General features: G+C 44.2%; 1 protein-coding gene across 4 annotated transcripts in view; it reads right to left on the reverse strand.

Moving 5' to 3' along the window:
- LOC118397866 (protein enabled homolog) overlaps nt 1-19,511 on the reverse strand; it is a 151,167-nt gene that overhangs the window by 78,572 nt on the left and 53,084 nt on the right. For all 4 annotated transcript variants that reach the window (XM_052470952.1, XM_052470951.1, XM_052470953.1 and 1 more), the window contains exon 2: nt 12,613-12,778. In XM_052470952.1, coding sequence (XP_052326912.1) covers nt 12,613-12,778 — 166 coding nt within the window. The remainder of the gene's footprint in view (nt 1-12,612; nt 12,779-19,511) is intronic.

The raw sequence follows: 19,511 nt of genomic DNA on the forward strand, positions 1-19,511 counted from the left end.
TGGTGATGCTCAAAACAATTATCAAATTGTATTTGTCACGTGTCGAATACAACAGGTGAAATTAAATGCTTAATTACAAGCCCTTAACTCTATTGTTGGTTAAGAAAATATTTACTAAATAAACTAAAGCAAAAAATGTAATAAAAAGTAACAAAATAACAAGGCTATGTAAACGGGGAAATCGGTAGCGAGTCAATGTGCGGGGATACCGGTAGTCAAGGTCATTTGTACATGAAGTTAGGGGTAAAGTGACTATGCATAGATAATACACAGTGAGTAGCAGCAGTGTAAAAAAAAAGGGTCTGTGTCAATGCAAATAGTCCAGGTGGCCACTTGATTAATTATTCAGCAGTCTTATGGCTTGGGGGTAGAACCTGTTAATAAGGAGCCTTTTGGATGTAGACTTGGTAGCAGAGAGAACAGTCTAGGACTTGGGTGACTGGAGTCTGACAGTTTCTTGGGCCTTCCTCTGACACCGCCTAGTATATAGGTCCTGGCAGGAAGCCAGGAAGCTTGGCCCCAGTGATATACTGGGACGTCTGTAGCGGCGTACGGTTGGATGCCGAGGAGTTTCCATACCAGACAGTGATGCAACCGGTCAAGATGCACTCGATGGTGCAGCTGTAGAACTTTGAGGATCTGGGGAACCATGCCAAGTCTTTTCAGTCTCCTGAGGGGGGAAAGGCATTGTCGTGTCCTCTTCACGACTGTCTTGGTGTGTTTGAACCATGACAGTTTGTTGGTGATGTGAACACCATGGAACTTGAAACTCTCAACCCACTCCACTACAGCCCTGTCGATGTTACCGGGTGTGTGTTCAGCCCGCCTTTTCCTGTAGTCCATGATCAGCTCCTTTGTCTTGCTCACGTTGAGGGAGAGGTTGTCCTGGCACCACACTGCCAGGTCTCTGACCTCCCTGTAGGCTGTCTCATCGTTGTCGGTGATCAGGCCTAACACCGTTGTGTTGTCAGCAAACTTGATGGTGTTGGCCATGTAGTTGTGGGTGAACAGGGAGTACAGGATGGGACTAAACACGCATCCCTGAGGGGCACCAGTGTTGAGGATCAGCGTGGCAGGTAAGGGTTGCCTACCTTCACCAGCTGGGGGCAGCACGTCAGGAAGTCAGGGATACAGTTGCAGGGGGAGGTGTTTAGTCCCAATGTCCTTAGCTTAGTGATGAGCTTTGAGGGCAATATGGTGTTGAATTCTGAGCATTTTCACATAGGTGTTCCATTTGTCCATGTGGGAAAGGGCAGTGCGATTGAGATTGCGTCATCTGTGGATCTGTTGGGGCTGTATACGAATTGGAGTTGGTCTAGGGTTTCCGGGATGGTGTTTATGTGAGCCATGGATAGCCTTTCAAAGCACTTCATGGCTACTTTCATGAGTGCTACAGGGCGGTAGTCATTTAGGCAGCTTACCTTTGCTTTCTTGCCACAGGGACTATGGTGCACTTCTAGGGAGAAGGATAGGGAGAGCGAGTGAGATTGTTTGGATAGCTATTCTGAAGTACTGCGAGGACTACTTGGGTTGTGCCGTGGCGGAGATCATTGTGGGCTATACTCTGCTTTGTCTCAGGATGGTAAGTTGGTGGTTGAAGATATCCCTCTAGTGGTGTGGGTGCTGTGCTTTGGCAAAATGGGTGGGGTTATATCCTATCTGGTCTGGGGGTATCGTCGGACAGGGCCACAGTGTCTACAAACCCCTCCGGTCTCAGCCTCCAGTACCTATGCTGCAGTAGTTTGTGTGTCGGGGGGCAGGGTCAGTCTGTTATATCTGGAGTATTTCTTATGTCTTATCCAGTGTGTTTGTTCTCTCTCTCTCTCTCTCTCTCTCGACACCTCTTTCTCCCTGAGCCCTAGGACCATGCCTCAGGACTACCTGGCATGATGACTCCTTGCTATCCCCAGTCCACCTGGCCATGCTGTTGCTCCAGTTTCAACTGTTCTGCCTGCGGCCTTGGAACTCCTGACCTGTTCACCGGACGTGCTACCTTTCCCAGACCTGCTGTTTTCAACCCTCTAGAGACAGCAGGAGCGGTAGAGATACTCTCAATGATCGGCTATGAAAAGCCAACTTACATTCACTCCTGAGGTGCTGACCCGTTGCACCCTCGACAACCACTGATTATTATTATTTGACCTTGCTGGTCATCTATGAACATTTGAACATCTTGGCCATGTTCTGTTATAATCTCCACCCGGCACAGCCAGAAGAGGACTGGCCACCCCTCATAGCCTGGTTCTGACCCTGCTGGTCCTAGATTTTGGCCTTTCTAGGGAGTTTCCTAGCCACTGTGCACACCTGCATTGCTTGCTGTTTAGGGTTTTAGGCTGGGTTTCTGTACAGCACTTTGTGACATCAGCTGATGTAAGAAGGGCTTTAGAAATACATTTGATTGACTATGTGTGTTGCTCAAAACAAGTGTATCGTGATTACAGGTAAGGAAATTATGTTTTTAGAGTTCATAAGAGTCATACATTACAGCTAATACAACCTCAGTCAGTCAGTCTACTACCAATGTTCCCTCAGAGCTGTGTGAATGCGCGCAGCTCCCCTCAGACTGCCGTGCAGAAGAATAATGAGCCCGCTACAGTTTCCCCCCATTAGTTAACACTCAGCGTTTCGCTCTACTGGCGGAATTGTGTTCGAATCAACACAATATTAGCCACTTTCAGTATAATATACCGAAACAAAACAAACTAGGAAAGATTTAGTATGCAAAACTAACTGTGCAAGAGATTTTCTTGTAGGCAGAGGGCATTGGAGTAGGATTCTTTGCATTGACAAACTCAAAGGCCTGTACTCTACACAGAGCGGAGCGCCATAACCAATCAGAGCTGAAGTAGGCATATATGGAAATAGCCATATCACTTTGAACTGGACTGCGGTTAGTCTATAGTATGAACGGTCGGGAGTAAATGTGCTTGTTTTGAGATCAAAGTGAGCGCTGCATGTAGCCACATGAGCACATTTGTTCATATTCTTTGGTAGTGAGTTATTAGCCCAGTTAACTCATTTCTAGTCAATGGGAGAGAGGTTTCTTCCAACGAGAGCAGAAAATGTGTGTATTTCTAGCCATCTTTGAACAGGGAGTCAGGTAAAGAGATGTTTATGTCTTAAAGCACATATGTCAGAGTCAAGGCCCGCGGGCCACAGGAAAACGGCCCCTGGGATGATCTTGATTTATTATTAGAACCGGCCCGCAGACCGCAGAGCCGGCAGGATCTTTTACACGCAACATTTCCCACAATGCTAGCAGTAGGCTGCTTCATTTCAATATTTATGGCACAGCAGTTGTCAGCATCACAGTAAAATTAACTTTCAGATACCCATCAAAAATGGCAAAACGGAAGGTGGACATGAGAACCGGGGTTTCAAACAAGGTGGGAGTTTATTTGTTCACGGAGGTAGCTGGAAAACCTGTGTGTCTTCTGTGTGGAGAAAGTGTGCGGTACTGAAAGAGTATAATCTGAGACGACATTATGAAACGAAACCGGACAAAAACAAGAATATGGACATGGAACAAAGGCTACAAAAGGCAGAGGAATTAAAACGAGGCCTCAAATCTCGACAGGCTCTGTTCAAAAAAGCCAAATCACAAGGCCAGGCTGCTGTCAAGGCCAGTTTTATTTTGGCAGAAGAGATCGCTAAATCAGCCCGGCCATTTACGGAGGGGATTTCATCAAAAACTGCATGATTAAAGTTTGTAGGCAGTTTGCCCAGAAAAAGGCAACTCTTTTTAAATGTGAGTCTGAGCAGAAACACCATTGCCGAGAGAGTAGACCAGTTGTCCATCAATCTAAAAGAGCAGCTTGTGAAAAAGGGAAAAGATTTCATTGCATATTCCTTGGCTGTGGATGAGAGCAACATTTCTGACATTGCCCAGTTGTCAATTTTCATGAGTGGACTCCAGCCTGCGTGACAGAGGAGTTTTTGGCTTTACGTCCTATGCATGGCACAACTACGGGGCATGATTTGTATGAAGAGGTGTCAAGATGTGTAAATGAGATGGAGCTGCCTTGGGAAAAACTCGTGGGTTTGACAACCGACGGAGCACCTGCGATGTGTGGACACAGGAGCGGACTGGTGGCGAAGATACGGGAAAAGATGCAAGAGGAAAACGCGACAGGTGAGCTGACAGCTTATCATTGTATCATACACCAGGAAGCGTTGTGCGGTAAAGCCTTGAAAATGGAGCATGTAATGAGCATCATCACGCGCACAGTTAACTTTATCAGAGCCAAAGGTTTGAATCACCGCCAGTTCAAGGCATTTCTGACGGAGTTAGAAACGGAGCATGGTGATTTGCCTTATCACACAGAGGTGCGATGGCTAAGCCAGGGAAAGGTGCTTCAAAGATGTTTCGAGCTTCGTGAGGAGATTTGTCTGTTCTTGGACAGCAAAGGGAAAGACACAACACAACTCAGAGACGAAATGTTTCTGTGTGAAATGGCTTTTCTGTGTGACATTACGAGTCATCTGAATGCAATGAACTTGCAGCTGCAGGGTCGGGATCGTGTCATCTCTGATATGTACAGTACAGTGAAGGCATTTAAAACCAAACTGACTCTGTGGGAGACGCAGATGCGGAAAGAAAATTTGAGCCACTTTCCCAGCTGCCAGACCATGAAAGAGAAGCTCTCTACCAGTGCGTTCCCGAGCGCACAGTTGGCTGATAAAATAGGTATGCTTGCCGCTGAACGCCGATTTGCTGACTTTGAAGCACAAAAAGCAGGTTGGAACTGCTCGGTAACCCATTTGCTGTTGACGTGGAAAGCTCACCACCAAACCTCCAAATGGAGTTGATTGACCTCCAATGCAATGATGCACTGAGGGCAAAATATGCGGCAGTGGGTGCTGCGGAGTTCGCCCGTTCCTCCCCGACACAATGCCCCAGCTGCGCATCCAGGCTGCTCAAACGTTGTCTATGTTTGGCAGCACATACCTGTGAACAACTGTTTTCTTTGATGAACTTGAACAAAACATCACACAGAAGTCGAACTGCTGAACACCTCCACTCAATTCTGAGGATTTCCTCAGCTCAGAGCCTTAACTACCGAACATTGATGAACTTGTGGAAAAGATGGGACACCACCAAGTATCACCCTCAACCTCAAACAAGTGAACATTACTGTGCAATCACATATTTAGAGTTTTTACTCAGTTCAAGTTTAAAAGTTAAAGTTTAATATTTGTTTTCACTGCATGTTACTTCTCCTTAAACAAAGTGTTGTTTTTGATTAATAGATTTTTGCACTTTATTTTATTGTATTTCAATCCAATTATATTTTAAAAATATTTCAGTTGAGTGGATGATAGAAAATTGCTATTATTGTTTTTTTCTTTGAAGTAAATTTAGCCCACTTTTGCTAAAATAGAAAATATAGGCTACTGATGGTGCCTTGCGGTTTCTTTCATTTAATGTTCATGTTATGGGGATTTTTATATAAAGGAAATTTGTCTTTTGTGTCTGTTGAAAATTAAAGATTACTGACAGAGCCATAAGAAAATATTGCTTTATTTATCTGATCATATTGGAATATATTTGTTAGGTTTTCAGTAGGTTCAATTAGGTTCACTAGACTTATGCGTCATTTAAAAATTTTTCAATGAACAGAACAGTCCGGCCCTCGGCTTGTAGCTAAATTTTTATTTGGCCCTCCGTCCATTTGACTTTGACACCCCTGTCTTAAAGGAAAAGTGTTGTATTTTGAGAAGGTCTTGAATAAGCTAAGTAGCCAATAGGCAGAGAATGGGAATAATAATTCATTTTATTTTGTAAAGTGGTTTCTTGCCTCATTTTCAGTCACCTTGTCTGAAGGACAAGTGGAAAAACAGCTTTGTGTCAAGCCCTGCATGTTTTTTTGTCTCATGGAATGTAGGCATTGAACACCACACATTGGCTGCTACTGTAGGCTGAATGAGAGAACAGCTATTTCCATGTTAAAATGTTAGTTGTTTTTGATGGTATGCCACTTTGGTAGTCCTACATTATAGTTAAATAGCCACAGTAGCCTACTTGGCCACTGTTAAAACTAACTTAAAGGGGGGTACCTAGCCAGTTGAACAAACTGAATGCCTTCAACTGAAATGTGTCTTCCGCATTTAACCCAACCCCTCTGAATCAGAGGGTGCGCGGTTGCATTAATAGACTTCCATGTCTCGGGCGCCTGGGGAACAGTGGGTTAACTACCTTGCTCAAGGGCAGAACAACAGATTTTTACCTTGTCAGCTCGGGGATTCAATCCAGCAACCTTTCGGTTACTAGCCCAATGCTCTAACCACTAGGCTACCTGCGAAGCGGGTACAGCCTCAATGTTCACAGTAAATGTGCGACAGAAGTTACACAGAATTTTCACAACATTCAAGTTTGCGCTCAGCAGACCGGAAATTTGTTCAGTGCCAAAATCTTGGGGAGGGAACATAGACTATCACCACACTTACTACAGTAAAGTATAAGGGACCTTGAATGATAAATGTGGTTATTTAACAGCTTTGGCATAGGACTAAAGAGCAACCCTGTGTCTATAGTCTTCAGGTCAGAGAAACATTAGCACACCTTTCATAAACAATTGGAGGGTATCGAATGAGATGCGTTCAGCTCACAAGCAATCATTCAGAGCCTGAGGTAGTTCTTAATAATAATAATAATATATGCCATTTAGCAGACGCTTTTATCCAAAGCGACTTACTTCACTTCTAGAATGCTAAGGTTCGCGAAAAGCCGTAGGGAAACAATAGCTAGAATATCTGCACCAAGTTCATTTCAAAAATCTATAATTGAATTAGAACATTCCTTTGGCTCTTGAAAGTGAAGATGTGAAGGTTTCTCACTTTTTTTCCCTCTCGGCAGCCAGGCCAGAGATTTATATAATCTGTTCTATAATTTATTGTTGATGAGCTCACTGAGGCACACAGAAGAGCAGAGAAAACAAAACGGGTGTCAGTTCGACACCAGCCAGAGAAACACAGCACACAAATAGTTAAACTAGCCTCTATCAGAAATCAGCTGTACTGTATCCTGGCCGAGAATCACTCTGGACCCCTATGAGACGAGTCAGGCTCGGAGAGGCATTCAAGGCCTAGCTATAGATTTCACTGCTGTTGTCACCAATTGAAAGAGTCATTGCAAAGGGAAAAGTAGCCTATAGATGCTGCAATTGAAGGAAAAACTGAACATGCTGGTTCTTGGTCATGTTTTTGTTGGGTTCATATTGCATTCTTCAAATAGAAAGGTTCTCTGAGGGGCCAACGCCACAACCAGACAGTCTTTCTCTTAACGATTCCCTCCACTAAACAGATTCAGACAGATAGCAAGCAGTAAGTCGGATAATAATAAGAGATATTAAATCGACGCATTTTGCATTTATCCTGTCTCAAATTTGAGATAGAAGTCAATAATCACATCAATACTAATCACACAGTGCGTGTACTTTTGAATTTCTCTGCTCATTAGGAGAAACCAGAAATCCATCAAAGAACTTAATACGCTACAGGATTATGTAGATCCAAGTCTGTCAGTGTATAAAGTCTGACCGAGTTATGATGCAATATAGAAACATGTCCCTCTATTATCAACTTACTGACTTACTAAAGCAGAGTATGAATAGAACATTTGTGACGACATAAATCCTATTGCAGGTCGATTTTCCATGTCATGCAGTTTAGAGTTAACTCTTGGGTTTGGGTTATACTTAGGGGCCGGGATGATATCAATATTGTGATACTCGTTAGTATTGTGGCAAGGAAACAAAACCTACTGAAGAAAACACACCTAATGTTGGAAACAAACTCACCCAGACTCACATGTATATATTTTCCAAGCTACAGCATGCAATGTTTTACATACAGCAGGTTTCTAAAGGACAAAATAGTTAATTTTTACCAACAGAAAAATATTACAATACTGGTATCTGGCTCACAATTGGTCCAGCGTCATCCAGGTTACGGTTTGGCTGTGGTAGGCCGTCATTGTAAATAAGAATTTGTTCTCAACTGACTAGTTAAATAAAAGGTTCAATAAACAATTATTATTTTATTTTTTTAATCGTCCCGGGTCTAGTCATCCTTAGATGGTACATAACGACCAAGTGCTTATGAAAGTCTTACAAATGCTTCACGAATATCTTATCTAGTCCGTGTGCAATTACAATGTAACCAGTTAGCTGCGACAGACGCAGAACGCAGACACAGAACACTGTCAACATGGGCTTACACTGTGTCTAATTATCATGTGAAACCAGTTCTAAGAAGACTCTAGTTCCTCCTACATGTGAAAGATAAATCCTCAGGTTCAGATGGAGATGTGAATGGAGCCTGGCTGGTGTGGGTGGTGTGTAAGCAGTATCTACGAATTGTGTGTGCACGTTATGTGTCTACAGTGATGGTGTCTATGTGAGAAGGGATGTTTTTTCTCCATTGTGTTGACATGAACAGCAGCAGGATTAAAATGACAGGCCCACAGGATGGGAGATGTCAGGGAGAAGACAGAGAGGGTTCTGGGATTGCTGATTAAGCACATGGTGACCGGCACCGCTTCCACCGAAACCTGTGTGTTGGATGGATTGGTCACACCTCCTCGTCATACACAGCGTCACTGGGTAAACAGCCTCCCATGACGCTGTTCACACACACGGTCACACACGCGCAGTGTCTTCACACACACTCCTGGGGTCTGTCTGCTGTACTCATCCATCACAATACATGGCTGGGCCTTGAGGGTAGGGATTCTGCGTCGCTCAGCAGCTGTGGAGACAACAGCAAGACCTCGATACACTGGAGACTGTACTATGAAAACCTTCGTCATCACAGGCGAGAGACTACTGGATCAGTATTTAGAAACTGATGTGTGTTTTTAGTATACGCAATATATACATCAACTGTAAGGACAAAAGTGACTGTGACAGAAACTCTTTAATGCATTGGTAAAATGAAACAAGATCATAGAGGCTTTTCCACTGCATTAAATACCTCTGCTCTACAGCAAGTAGCCTAGTAGGCAGGAGGACCGGGGTCAGGCACTCCAGAAACAAGACCTTCACAAGGTGAATGGGGGGAAGGAACTAGGTCAGGGCTTATTGCTTCAGGGGGAACAAAAAGAACAGGTTTTTCATAAAGTCTTTAAAGAAGAAAAAAAATCCAATAGTGAAATAGTAGGATTGCACTCAAATCGGTCATTGTCACCCCCTGCATCAGGGCAGGCTTTGGTATCATCTTTAACTGGCCTCCGTGGAATCAGTTCTCTGAGGGGAGCGAGGCACCGCGCTGAGAGTCCAAACTTCCTGGATTTACTCAACCGTATTATGGCAGGAAACTCTGAATCAGGAAGCCACTGTGGTCTTTGTGCTTATGTCTGACCACCCCCCACCCACAATACCACACCTCTGTCTGAATCACTGGCTGCATGATACTCACCAGAAACATGTCACAGAGAGAATAAAAGCCTGTCAACTGAGTCCAGTAAGTTTAACTATTAAGCTTCTGGGAGAGTTGACCAATCCAATAAAGAGGGATACTAGACTTAGAACTAAAATACACTTTAAGAGTTTGTAACCAGCTAACTGACATGATAATTATATGCATACTGGAAGTGCAGTGCCTCTTTTCTCCAATCGTCTGACCAGTCCTCTGCTCCTCCATCCTGCTCTCCCCCCATGGGCCTCTCCTGAGGCCGCTACAGTATGTAACAGGATCTACCACCGCAGCAAAAGGCCCTGTCCTCTCCTCTCCTCTGTGCCTCTGGATCAGAGACGGACAACTTTGATGGGGGTGGGGCCCTCAGAAAAATCTGAACTCATGAGGGGCACAGTGGCTCGCAGGTTTGTGATCAAACATCCATTCCATTTTTGTGGCCCCCCTCTTGATAATTTTTTGTACGTTTAGGAGTTAATTTCATGCAATTATACTAACTTTGCTATGGGGTGGAGAGGACAATGAGCTTTTTAACAGCTCATTTCCTACAATTTTACACATTTTACCATACGACAGAGAGAAATGTTTGCATTTGTTTATAGGATGTGTGTGTGAGTGACGGTGATTTAAGTAATTTAGCAATATATTATTTTGTGTGCAGACTTGTTAATTGACTGACACAAAAACAAATTTTGAAGTTGCACCTAAGTTGCACCTATTCTCGCAATAGTAAATTGAGACCGACCCCGTTACTAAAAAATACAGTGAACAAAAATAAACTCAACGTGTTGGTCCCATGTTTCATGAGCTGAAAGAAAAGATCCCAGGCATTTTCCATAGGCACAAAAAGCTTATTTCTCTCAAATTTTGTGCACAAATTTGTTTACATCCCTGTAAGTCAGCATTTCTCCATTGCCAAGATATTCTATACACCTGACAGGTGTTGTATATCAAGAAGCTGATTAAACAGCATGATCATTACACAGGTGCACCTTCTGTTGTGAACAAGAAAAGACCACTAAAATGTGCCATTTTGTCACACAACACAACGCCACAGATGGGGTTGAGGGAGCATACAATTAGCATGTTGACTTCAGGAATGTCTACCAGAGCTGTTGCCAGAGAACTGAATGTTCCTTTCTCTACCATAAGCTGCCTCAAACGTCATTTTAGAGAATTTGGCAGTACGTCCAACTGGCCTCACAACCACATACCATGTGTATGGCATCGCGTGGGAGAGCGGTTTACTGTTGTGAACGGAGTGCTCCATGGTGGCTGTGGGGTTATGGTATGGGCAGGCATAAGCTGTGGACAATGAACACAATTGCATTTTATCGATAGCAATTTTAATGCACAGAGACACCGTGAAGGGTTCCTGAGGCCCCTCATGTTTCAGAATAATAATGTAGCAAGGATCTGTACACAATTCATGGAAGCTTAACATTTCCAAGTTATTTCATGGCCTGCATAGTCACCAGATATATCACCAATTGAGCATGTTTGGGATGCTCTGGATCGACGTGTATGAGAACGTGTTCCAGTTCCCGCCAATATCCAGCAACTTCGCACAGCCATTAAAGACAAGTAGGTCAACATTCCACAGGCCACAATCAACAGCCTGATTAATTCTATGCGAAGGGGATGTGTCACGCTGCACGAGGCAAATGGTGGTCACACCAGATACTGACTGGTTCTGATCCACGCACCTACTTTTTCTTTTTTAAAGGTACCAGTGACCAACATATACATATATCTGTATTCGCAGTCATGTGAAATCCATAGATTAGGGCCTCGTGAATTCATTTAAATTGACCGATTTCCTTATCTGATCTTTGAAATGATGTTGCGTCAGTTGCCCATCCCTGGATGTACACAATGCCTCAGTGGACTACACTAGTACTGCACTCAGCCCTCCACACAAACACTCTTCCTGCATGCCAATGAGGCCCTGGGATCCTATATCAACAAAGGAACAGCGCTAGATGGTGTGAAAGTATATCCACTGACGAACACCATTACAGTGAAATCAACTAAAACACAACAGTCTGATGCACTGAGGGAGTTGCTCCCAGACAGGTAGAGGAAACTCTTTTAGGACAAATGCAGGATCAAGTCAGACCAAGCTAACCATCTGTTCAGTCCCAACCATGGCAGGATAATAAACCTCAGTTCAGAAACTAAAAACGATTCACTCTTAAAGCTGAAAACAGTCAGAGTTTATCATGGCTTCCTTCAAGTCTATTTCAGGGGATCAATTTTCAGGGGAAAGAGAGAGAGTTGCAGATAGGAGGCTCACGAACCAGTTTGTTTGTAATGAGAATAACGGAGTTTGTCAGTTCCTGCTGACATAACTGAATTGAGGGGTGGGGTGGGGGGGGGGTTCTGCTAAAAACCCAGGAGCCGGTTTCGGGCCGAGGTCATCAGTAGTGTGTACACTAGAAATACACAGAGGGCTACAAAACAGACAACAATCAGCTCAGACACTAATCCGCCAATCAGAGCGGTGTAGTCTGGTGCCGTGGAAACGATTCAGCAGCACCTGGTGTTGCGTTTCTCGAAATAGGTCTTCTATTTTTCCTGAGAACAGGCCATCCTCTAATTGTTCACTAAAATGTTCCCTTCATTAAATACAGATGTGTATCACTGGCTGTCTGGTCGATCATATCATATGGAGTAAGACAGTAAGCCAGAGTCAGTGGAGAGGAATGCAGGAGACTTACGTTTCCTCTCTGGCATGGAGCTACATTGTTGCCCCCCTCTGTTGACTCTATAGCTAACCATGTGCTTCACTCTTGGACCAGGGACAAAGACCGATTGATTGATGTTTTTGAGACCTTGGCTCTGCCAGTCCAGACATGGCTGTCATGTGCTAGTGACTGGTGGAGCAGGAAAGCTCTCAGACCTGTTTTCAATTACAGCGCTGGTCATTCCCGAGAGACACTGGGTCCTTCCTGAGAGACACAGAGAGGCAAGATGGCTGCCAGACTGCTTTCCTACTGACACAGGTCAGACGGAATGAAGTATAAAGAAGTCTAGAGTCATCAGATCAGCGCAGTTTCAAGTCACATGTGAAATCCCAGTCCCACTTTAAACTAACCACAACTTTTAAACGCTTTATATACTGTAGCATTTATATTCATATACAGTAAGCACTACTATGCGTCACACATCATCTAGGCCTAAGTCCCAGTGAGTCACCTGATGGTCCTGTATTTTGCGTCCCACCACCCGGAAGGCGTTGTTGCCCGTGTGGTGGTATATGTGCACTCTGCTGAAGCCCGTGGAGCCGCCGGCTGGAACCCATTTCTTATTGGCATCGTCATACACCATGACAGCGGCCCGCGCCTGACAGATACTCTGTTCACTGCAGAGAGGAGAAGGAAAGAGAGACACATTAACAAGCAGCAGTACACAGGGGGACATTGGTTTTTGCCTTAAGCAGAGCAGTAAGAATGAACGACCCCTCCAGATGATCAGAGTTAATCAAGCCTGGCCATCCTAGCGACATTCTTGGTCTCCTGAAAGTCAGGAAGTGATAGTGGCTGGGTGGGAAATGGTATTGGAAAAGTAGTTTATGTAATGACATTGGACATGATTAAAAGGAGAAGAGTCTAAGGGAGTCAAATATCCATAAAGATATATCAGAGTGAGTGAGTGTGAATAAGAGCGTCTGCTAAATGACTTAAATGTAAATGTAAATACACATGATAGGCAGTCCACCTGCAGAGGGGAAACCATATAGCCTAGGTCTAGTATTTAACAGTCACCCACCAGACTCCTGCCTGTCCACAGTGAGAACTGACAGGTCCATCTCACCACACCGGGCTCTGTTCAAAACTAATGCACTACACAGTGTAAAAAACATTAAGGACACCTGGTATTTCCATGGCAGACAAAGCTATGATCCCTTATTGATGTCACTTGTTAAATCCACTATAAAATCAGCATAGATGAAGGCTTAAAGAAGGATTTGTAAGCATTGAAACAATTGAGACATGGATTGTGTATGTGTGCCATTCAGAGTATGAATGAGAAAGACAAAATATTTAAGTGCCTTTGAACGGGGTATGGTGGTAGGTGCCAGGCGCACCGGTGTGTGTCAAACATCAACACTGCTGAGTTTCACACGCTCAACAGTTTCCCATGTTTATCAAGAATAGTCCACCACCCAAAGGACATCCAGCCAATTCCACAACTGTGGGAAGCATTGGAGTCAACATGGGGGGTGCAACAAAAAAATAGGAAGGTGTACTTACACTCACTGTATAGGCTATAGTAATGGTGTCATTTGAGACTTGTCCAATGACAGTTGTGTAGGGTGATCCCTAACAACTGTTACCGACTAGCGGGACAAAACAAGTAGGCCAAGGCCCTGCCAGGCAGCAGAGTGAATGATTCACCAACGTGCTTCACCCTCCCTCCCACTCCATAGCAACTACTCCAACGGGAGGAGACAGAGGAGCAGAATGTGAGAAGAGGAAAAGAGAAAGGAGAGGAGGAAAACAGTAAGAGAATGAGGAGAGAAAGCCAGGGGGACAAGGTACAGGATAGCAGAAGAGAGCCAGGGAACAGTGAGAGGAGCGAGAGAGAACCTTCCCACGTGAGTGTCAGCAGGGGAGAAGGCAGTGTTGTTCAACAACAACAAACCATGCAGGGGAAACGCCCGCGTTTTCCACTTTCTTCTTTGAAAGAGGCTTGAAACATCTCTTCTCCACAGCTCTGCTTGATAAATCAGAATCCATTTCATCTGGCGGTTGTTACAAATGCGCAGAATAAAACAGGAAATGCTTACTTACAAGCTCTTTCCCAACAACTTAGAGTTAAAAAGAAAATTCACAAATAAAAAAATTAAGAAATGGTAACACAAAATAACAAAACTATATACAAGGAGTACCGGTTCCGAGTCAATGTGCAGGGGTACGAGGTAGTTGAGGTAATATGTACATGTAATTAAAAAATCAACAGAATAGTAACAGTATGTGTGAAAGAGTGTGTGTAGCGACAATATGCATGTGTGTGTGTTGGCGTGTCAGTGTAGTTAGCATGTGTGAGTGCGCGGGTAGAGTCCAGTGAGTGCGCATAGAGCCAGTGCAATAATGGAGTCAAAACAAATAGCCATTTGATTAACAGTTCAGCTGTCTTATGGACTGGAGGATGGAGTTGTTTAGGAGCCTTTTGGTCCCAGACTTGGCACTCTGGTACCGTTTTCCGTACGGCAGCAGAGACAACAGTCTTGGGTGGCTGAACACATTGAAAATGTTTAGGACCTTCCACTGACACTGCCAGATATAGAGGTCCTGGATGTAGAGCTGGGCGGTATCCCATATTTTACTATATACCGGTATTGATGCAGGGACAGGTTTGAGTTTTTACTTTACCTTCTATAAGGGCATTTGAATGTTTGGATAGTTAAATGTGACACCCTGTATGTAGTGTCCAATTATATAGTTTACATTGCTACTTGAGTCATCTCTACGCTCCCTTTCTCTCCATGTCACTTTCCACATAGACCTAGCACCGCCCGTCACTCAAGGAGCGGATGTTGTTCCTCGACCACGAGACACTGGCTTTTTTATGGTCAACGCAGCACATGCAGCAATGTTGATGACGACGATGGTGTTTTCACTTCACTTCTTAATATAAATCCACTAGCATTCTATAATTACACTATTAGTTTGTGTTTGTTACATCTGCAAATAGAGAGTTTGTATTTTCTTAGCAAGTTGGGCCTAAATCTTGATAGCAGCTAATGCTAATCGCTAGTTACCTGGCTTGCTAGCTAATACATTTACTGAGTCAGAGAAAACGTATTTAGCTATGATAGCCTGATAATAACAGTGATGGTGTAGACCTGAATCAGCATGTTGTTTATGCAACAGTATCTTCTAAATCAAAGACGAATATGAGAAGCATTAATATTTTTGCTACATGAAGTAGCTAAGAGAAAAGATTCAAATGTAGCCAAAGATTAATGTCCCCTAGGAAACACTTAACACTTTTGGTTCCTAACCTGTCACAATAACTCCTCCCTGGCATTTTAACTTTATGTCAAACTACACTGTATTCAAAGTACCCACTATTATACTCTATAGAATAATCATTATATTTCCATGATTCCAACAGGTCACCCAAGTGTTTTGCTTGAAATCTCAATTTCAATATTTGGTTAAACATAAGGCCTACTACATTGTTTGCCCATATCATGCTGCCCTGCGTGGCAGTGTCAAAATGACCTCAAATGAGTGCAGGATATGTAGAAATGTAAGAAAATGCTGCATTTTGGGGCTATCCTCTGTAGTGCCTTGCGGTCAGATGCCGAGCAGTTGCCATACCAAGCAGTGATGCAGCCAGTCAAGATGTTCTCAATGGCGCAGCTGTAGAACTTTGAGGATCTGAGGGCCCATGCCAAATCTTTTCAGCCTTCTGAGGGGGAAGAGGTGTTGTCGTGGCCTTTACACGACTCAGGAAACCAACGGGTGGAACAATGATTATTGATCTCTAGTCAGACCGGAGCTGGCCGAGAGAACGAGAGCAATTCCACAAAAGCCTCAAAGGGAGAAAACAAGATAAGAACAGAACTGCAAGGCTGGCTAAACACTGACAGGCCCTAGGCCCGACTTGATGTGGGAAATGGAAGCTTTGGAAGGGAGGAACAGGGGAGGGACTCTTACTCAGCAGTACCGTCCTCATCTCACTCAACCCACGCCTCACTCTCAGCACCCATCAGCATACAGAACTAAAAATAAACTAAGCCCAGCCAAACAGACAGAGCCATGAAGGTCACCAGCCTCTCTCTACAAATGAAAACAACCAATAAGCAACCTCATGCTCACAGACAAGCCTCACTCCATCTTTGATATGATGACCCATGAGAATAGGGTAGGCACTGTTCAGCCATAATAACCGCTATGCTTACTGGCTGTACATTAAAGGTAATTGGAACATCAAATTGCTTTGTCAATAACACAGTACGAGCCTATTTTTAAGGTACTCTTAAAAAAATATATATATATATATATATATGTTTTTTTTTTTAATCGAACAGTATTGTGGCGTAGCTGGAAGGTGATCTATCCTCTTTCAGGGAAAATAATCATTCCATTTTTGTTTTTTTTTAATCTTTAGAACAGTATTGTTTAGCTGGAAGGTGATCTATCCTCTTTCAGGGAAAATAATCATTCCATTTTTGTGTTCTATTAGCTACTGTGACCATCTTTAGAACTGAATTGCTTTAGCCGGGCAGAGACAGTTCTATATCTGCCTGCCTGCTATAGCCTGTCTGTAGTGACAGTTCTATATCTGCCTGCCTGCTATAGCCGGTCTGTAGTGACAGTTCTATATCTGCCTGCCTGCTATAGCCGGTCTGTAGTGACAGTTCTATATCTGCCTGCCTGCTATAGCCTGTCTGTAGTGACAGTTCTATATCTGCCTGCCTGCTATAGCCTGTCTGTAGTGACAGTTCTATATCTGCCTGCCTGCTATAGCCTGTCTGTAGTGACAGTTCTATATCTGCCTGCCTGCTATAGCCTGTCTGTAGTGACAGTTTTATATCTGCCTGCCTGCTATAGCCTGTCTGTAGTGACAGTTCTATATCTGCCTGCCTGCTATAGCCTGTCTGTCGTGACAGTTCTATATCTGCCTGCCTGCTATAGCCTGTCTGTCGTGACAGTTCTATATCTGCCTGCCTGCTATAGCCTGTCGGTAGTGACAGTTCTATACCTGCCTGCCTGCTATAGTCTGTAGTGAAAGAGTGCTAATAACCTGCCAAGAGAGACTTGAACCCACGAATCCCAGTAGACACAGTAAGCTTCCTAGTCTTAACACACACACCTCCACTAGACAGTCCTGTTCCCAGTGTAAACACAAACATGACAGCAATAAACCCCACAGTCCTCGGCAGAAACGAAACACTGCATAACACAGAATGGAAGTATTGTGCAACAGTCAATCCTACTGCTTAGATAAAGAGATGACGCAGAATGGGAAAGGATGTGGTCAAAAACAGTTATATGTGGACCCTGAACTAGGGCATAATATCCAATGCTAATGAATGGAGAAGAACAATGGAAATGGAGTGAGCTGTAAATTTATTCAGAGTACTGCTCTACTCCGTATTCAAATGCATTCCATAACGAAGCTCCTAGTTTCACATTCCCACTGGTTTCCTTGTATCAGACGAGTCATGAAGGAGACGAGTCATGAAGTACAGTATGGTGCTCTAGTCTAAACCACCAGAGAGAATCTTAAACATAACGCAGGCCTTTGGTAGCTGATCCGCCACCACTTTCCAACCACAGGCAACTGGAACCCAGAAGAATCCAACCCCAGACTAAGTGTCCAGGGCAGGGGAACATGTGTTAGTGGAGCCACACACCCCTCTCAGTGGGATTGAGGTAGCAACGTGGCATTGGTGGTGGCAGGGCTGCCCTTTCCCCATAAACATCAGCGAGGGCGTTCATTACCCCTTCCCTTTATTAAAATCTGCACAGTCATCTAAGCAATGGTATTGGCTGACCACCAAACACATAACGGTTGAGTAATGTGTGTGTGTACCACAGCTTACTGTTGTCATAACACAGACACTGACCCAGAAAGGCTCTTCGCATCACTGAAGCTAAGGGCAATCAGAAGAATTGACAAAGCGAAACAATGAAGGTACTGCAAGGAGCTAGCTTCCCAGTGAAGTTTGTTGTGGAGCCCTGCCTAATAGATGTGTAGTGAGGAGTGTATGAAAACAAAGCTAAGGACACTGGCTTCTCTCTCGTTGCAGATTGTAGTATTTCAAGTCTGGCCTTAATGCTTTGTTAAGTAGACCCAGACAGACACACACCCTCTCATTATAGTGCTGATTCCATTCAGAGTCTCCTTATCTCCCCATTAGGCCCTCTCAGTACACCTACACAGCTGGCTCTGCATGGGCTCTGTTCAGCCTCTCTGAAGGACAGGGTAGAGTACTCCTCAGTATCACCACCCCCTTAGAGACATATCAGAATGGGTCATATAGCGTGAACTCTATAGTAAACACACACACTACGCACAAAGCTGTACCGTTTGAGCTAGGTGGAATTGGACCACGAATAGGGGAGCGCTTTCCTTCTTTCCCTTCATTAATGTTAATGTCTCTATACCAAAATATAACATCAAAGGGCCTGGATGTGAGAGATGAGGGAGAGCAAGCTAGCGGTGGTGACGTCAGAAAAGCACTCCAGGGACTAGCTAGACCTGCCTGCTTACGCAATACAGCGCCTGCCTTATATATCCCTACCAAAGAATACATGGCAACATATTACCGCTCTGTTTCTTACTGCTAAGAACAGGAATGCAAATTCTTTTGGAAGGAACACTCCATTATTTAGGTGTGTAAACGGGTCCAAATCATTATTTTCATCAACACAGTCGAATGAACAGACCCCATGTGGAGGTTTGTTTGAGTGTCCAAGTCTTACAAATAAACTGCAGAACAGTTTCTCTGGATTTCCTTCAGACTCGTCAGTCAATCAGTCAGTCTTCCCTGGGGAAGACCGACGGCACTTCCTCTGCCCCCTGTAGGCGCTACACCACAGGGGGGCCTCTGTCGATGGTTGTGTGGTTTCTGATTGTCCACATTGCCACAGAGAGAGCAGAGCAACCCTGAGCCTTAAATGGTGTGCTCACATGCAGTGGTTAGGGCTAAACAAACAGGAATGTTGGCCTAGGAATCAGTCCGCAGTTTTAATGCCATGTTTTGCTTTAACAAGCGGCTGAACTATGCTCTATACTCCAAACTAAATCCGAGGACGAACCCTGTAAATCTAAACAAAACAAAAGTATGACAAAAGAAACAAAGGACAATGTTTTTTTTCCCCACAACTCATGTTCTGAGCCTCTGTGTAGATCCAGACAGAACTTGTTTGTTTTGGACTAAGCTCTGAATTTCCATGGCCAGCATTGTCTGCTCTGTGTGGCTGGATGAGAGGGCCAGGGGCCAGGGAAGAGGGCAGGGTTGAGGGATGGGTTGCTGTTCATGGAGCAGTGAAGGGAGACAGGCGCCCACAACTGCAGCATCCAACAGACACTCAACACTGGGGCAGATTTACTGCCCAATGCAGACAGAGCTA

The sequence above is a fragment of the Oncorhynchus keta genome, chromosome 19, assembly GCF_023373465.1.
Source record: "Oncorhynchus keta strain PuntledgeMale-10-30-2019 chromosome 19, Oket_V2, whole genome shotgun sequence".
In the NCBI taxonomy this organism is placed as follows: domain Eukaryota; kingdom Metazoa; phylum Chordata; class Actinopteri; order Salmoniformes; family Salmonidae; genus Oncorhynchus; species Oncorhynchus keta.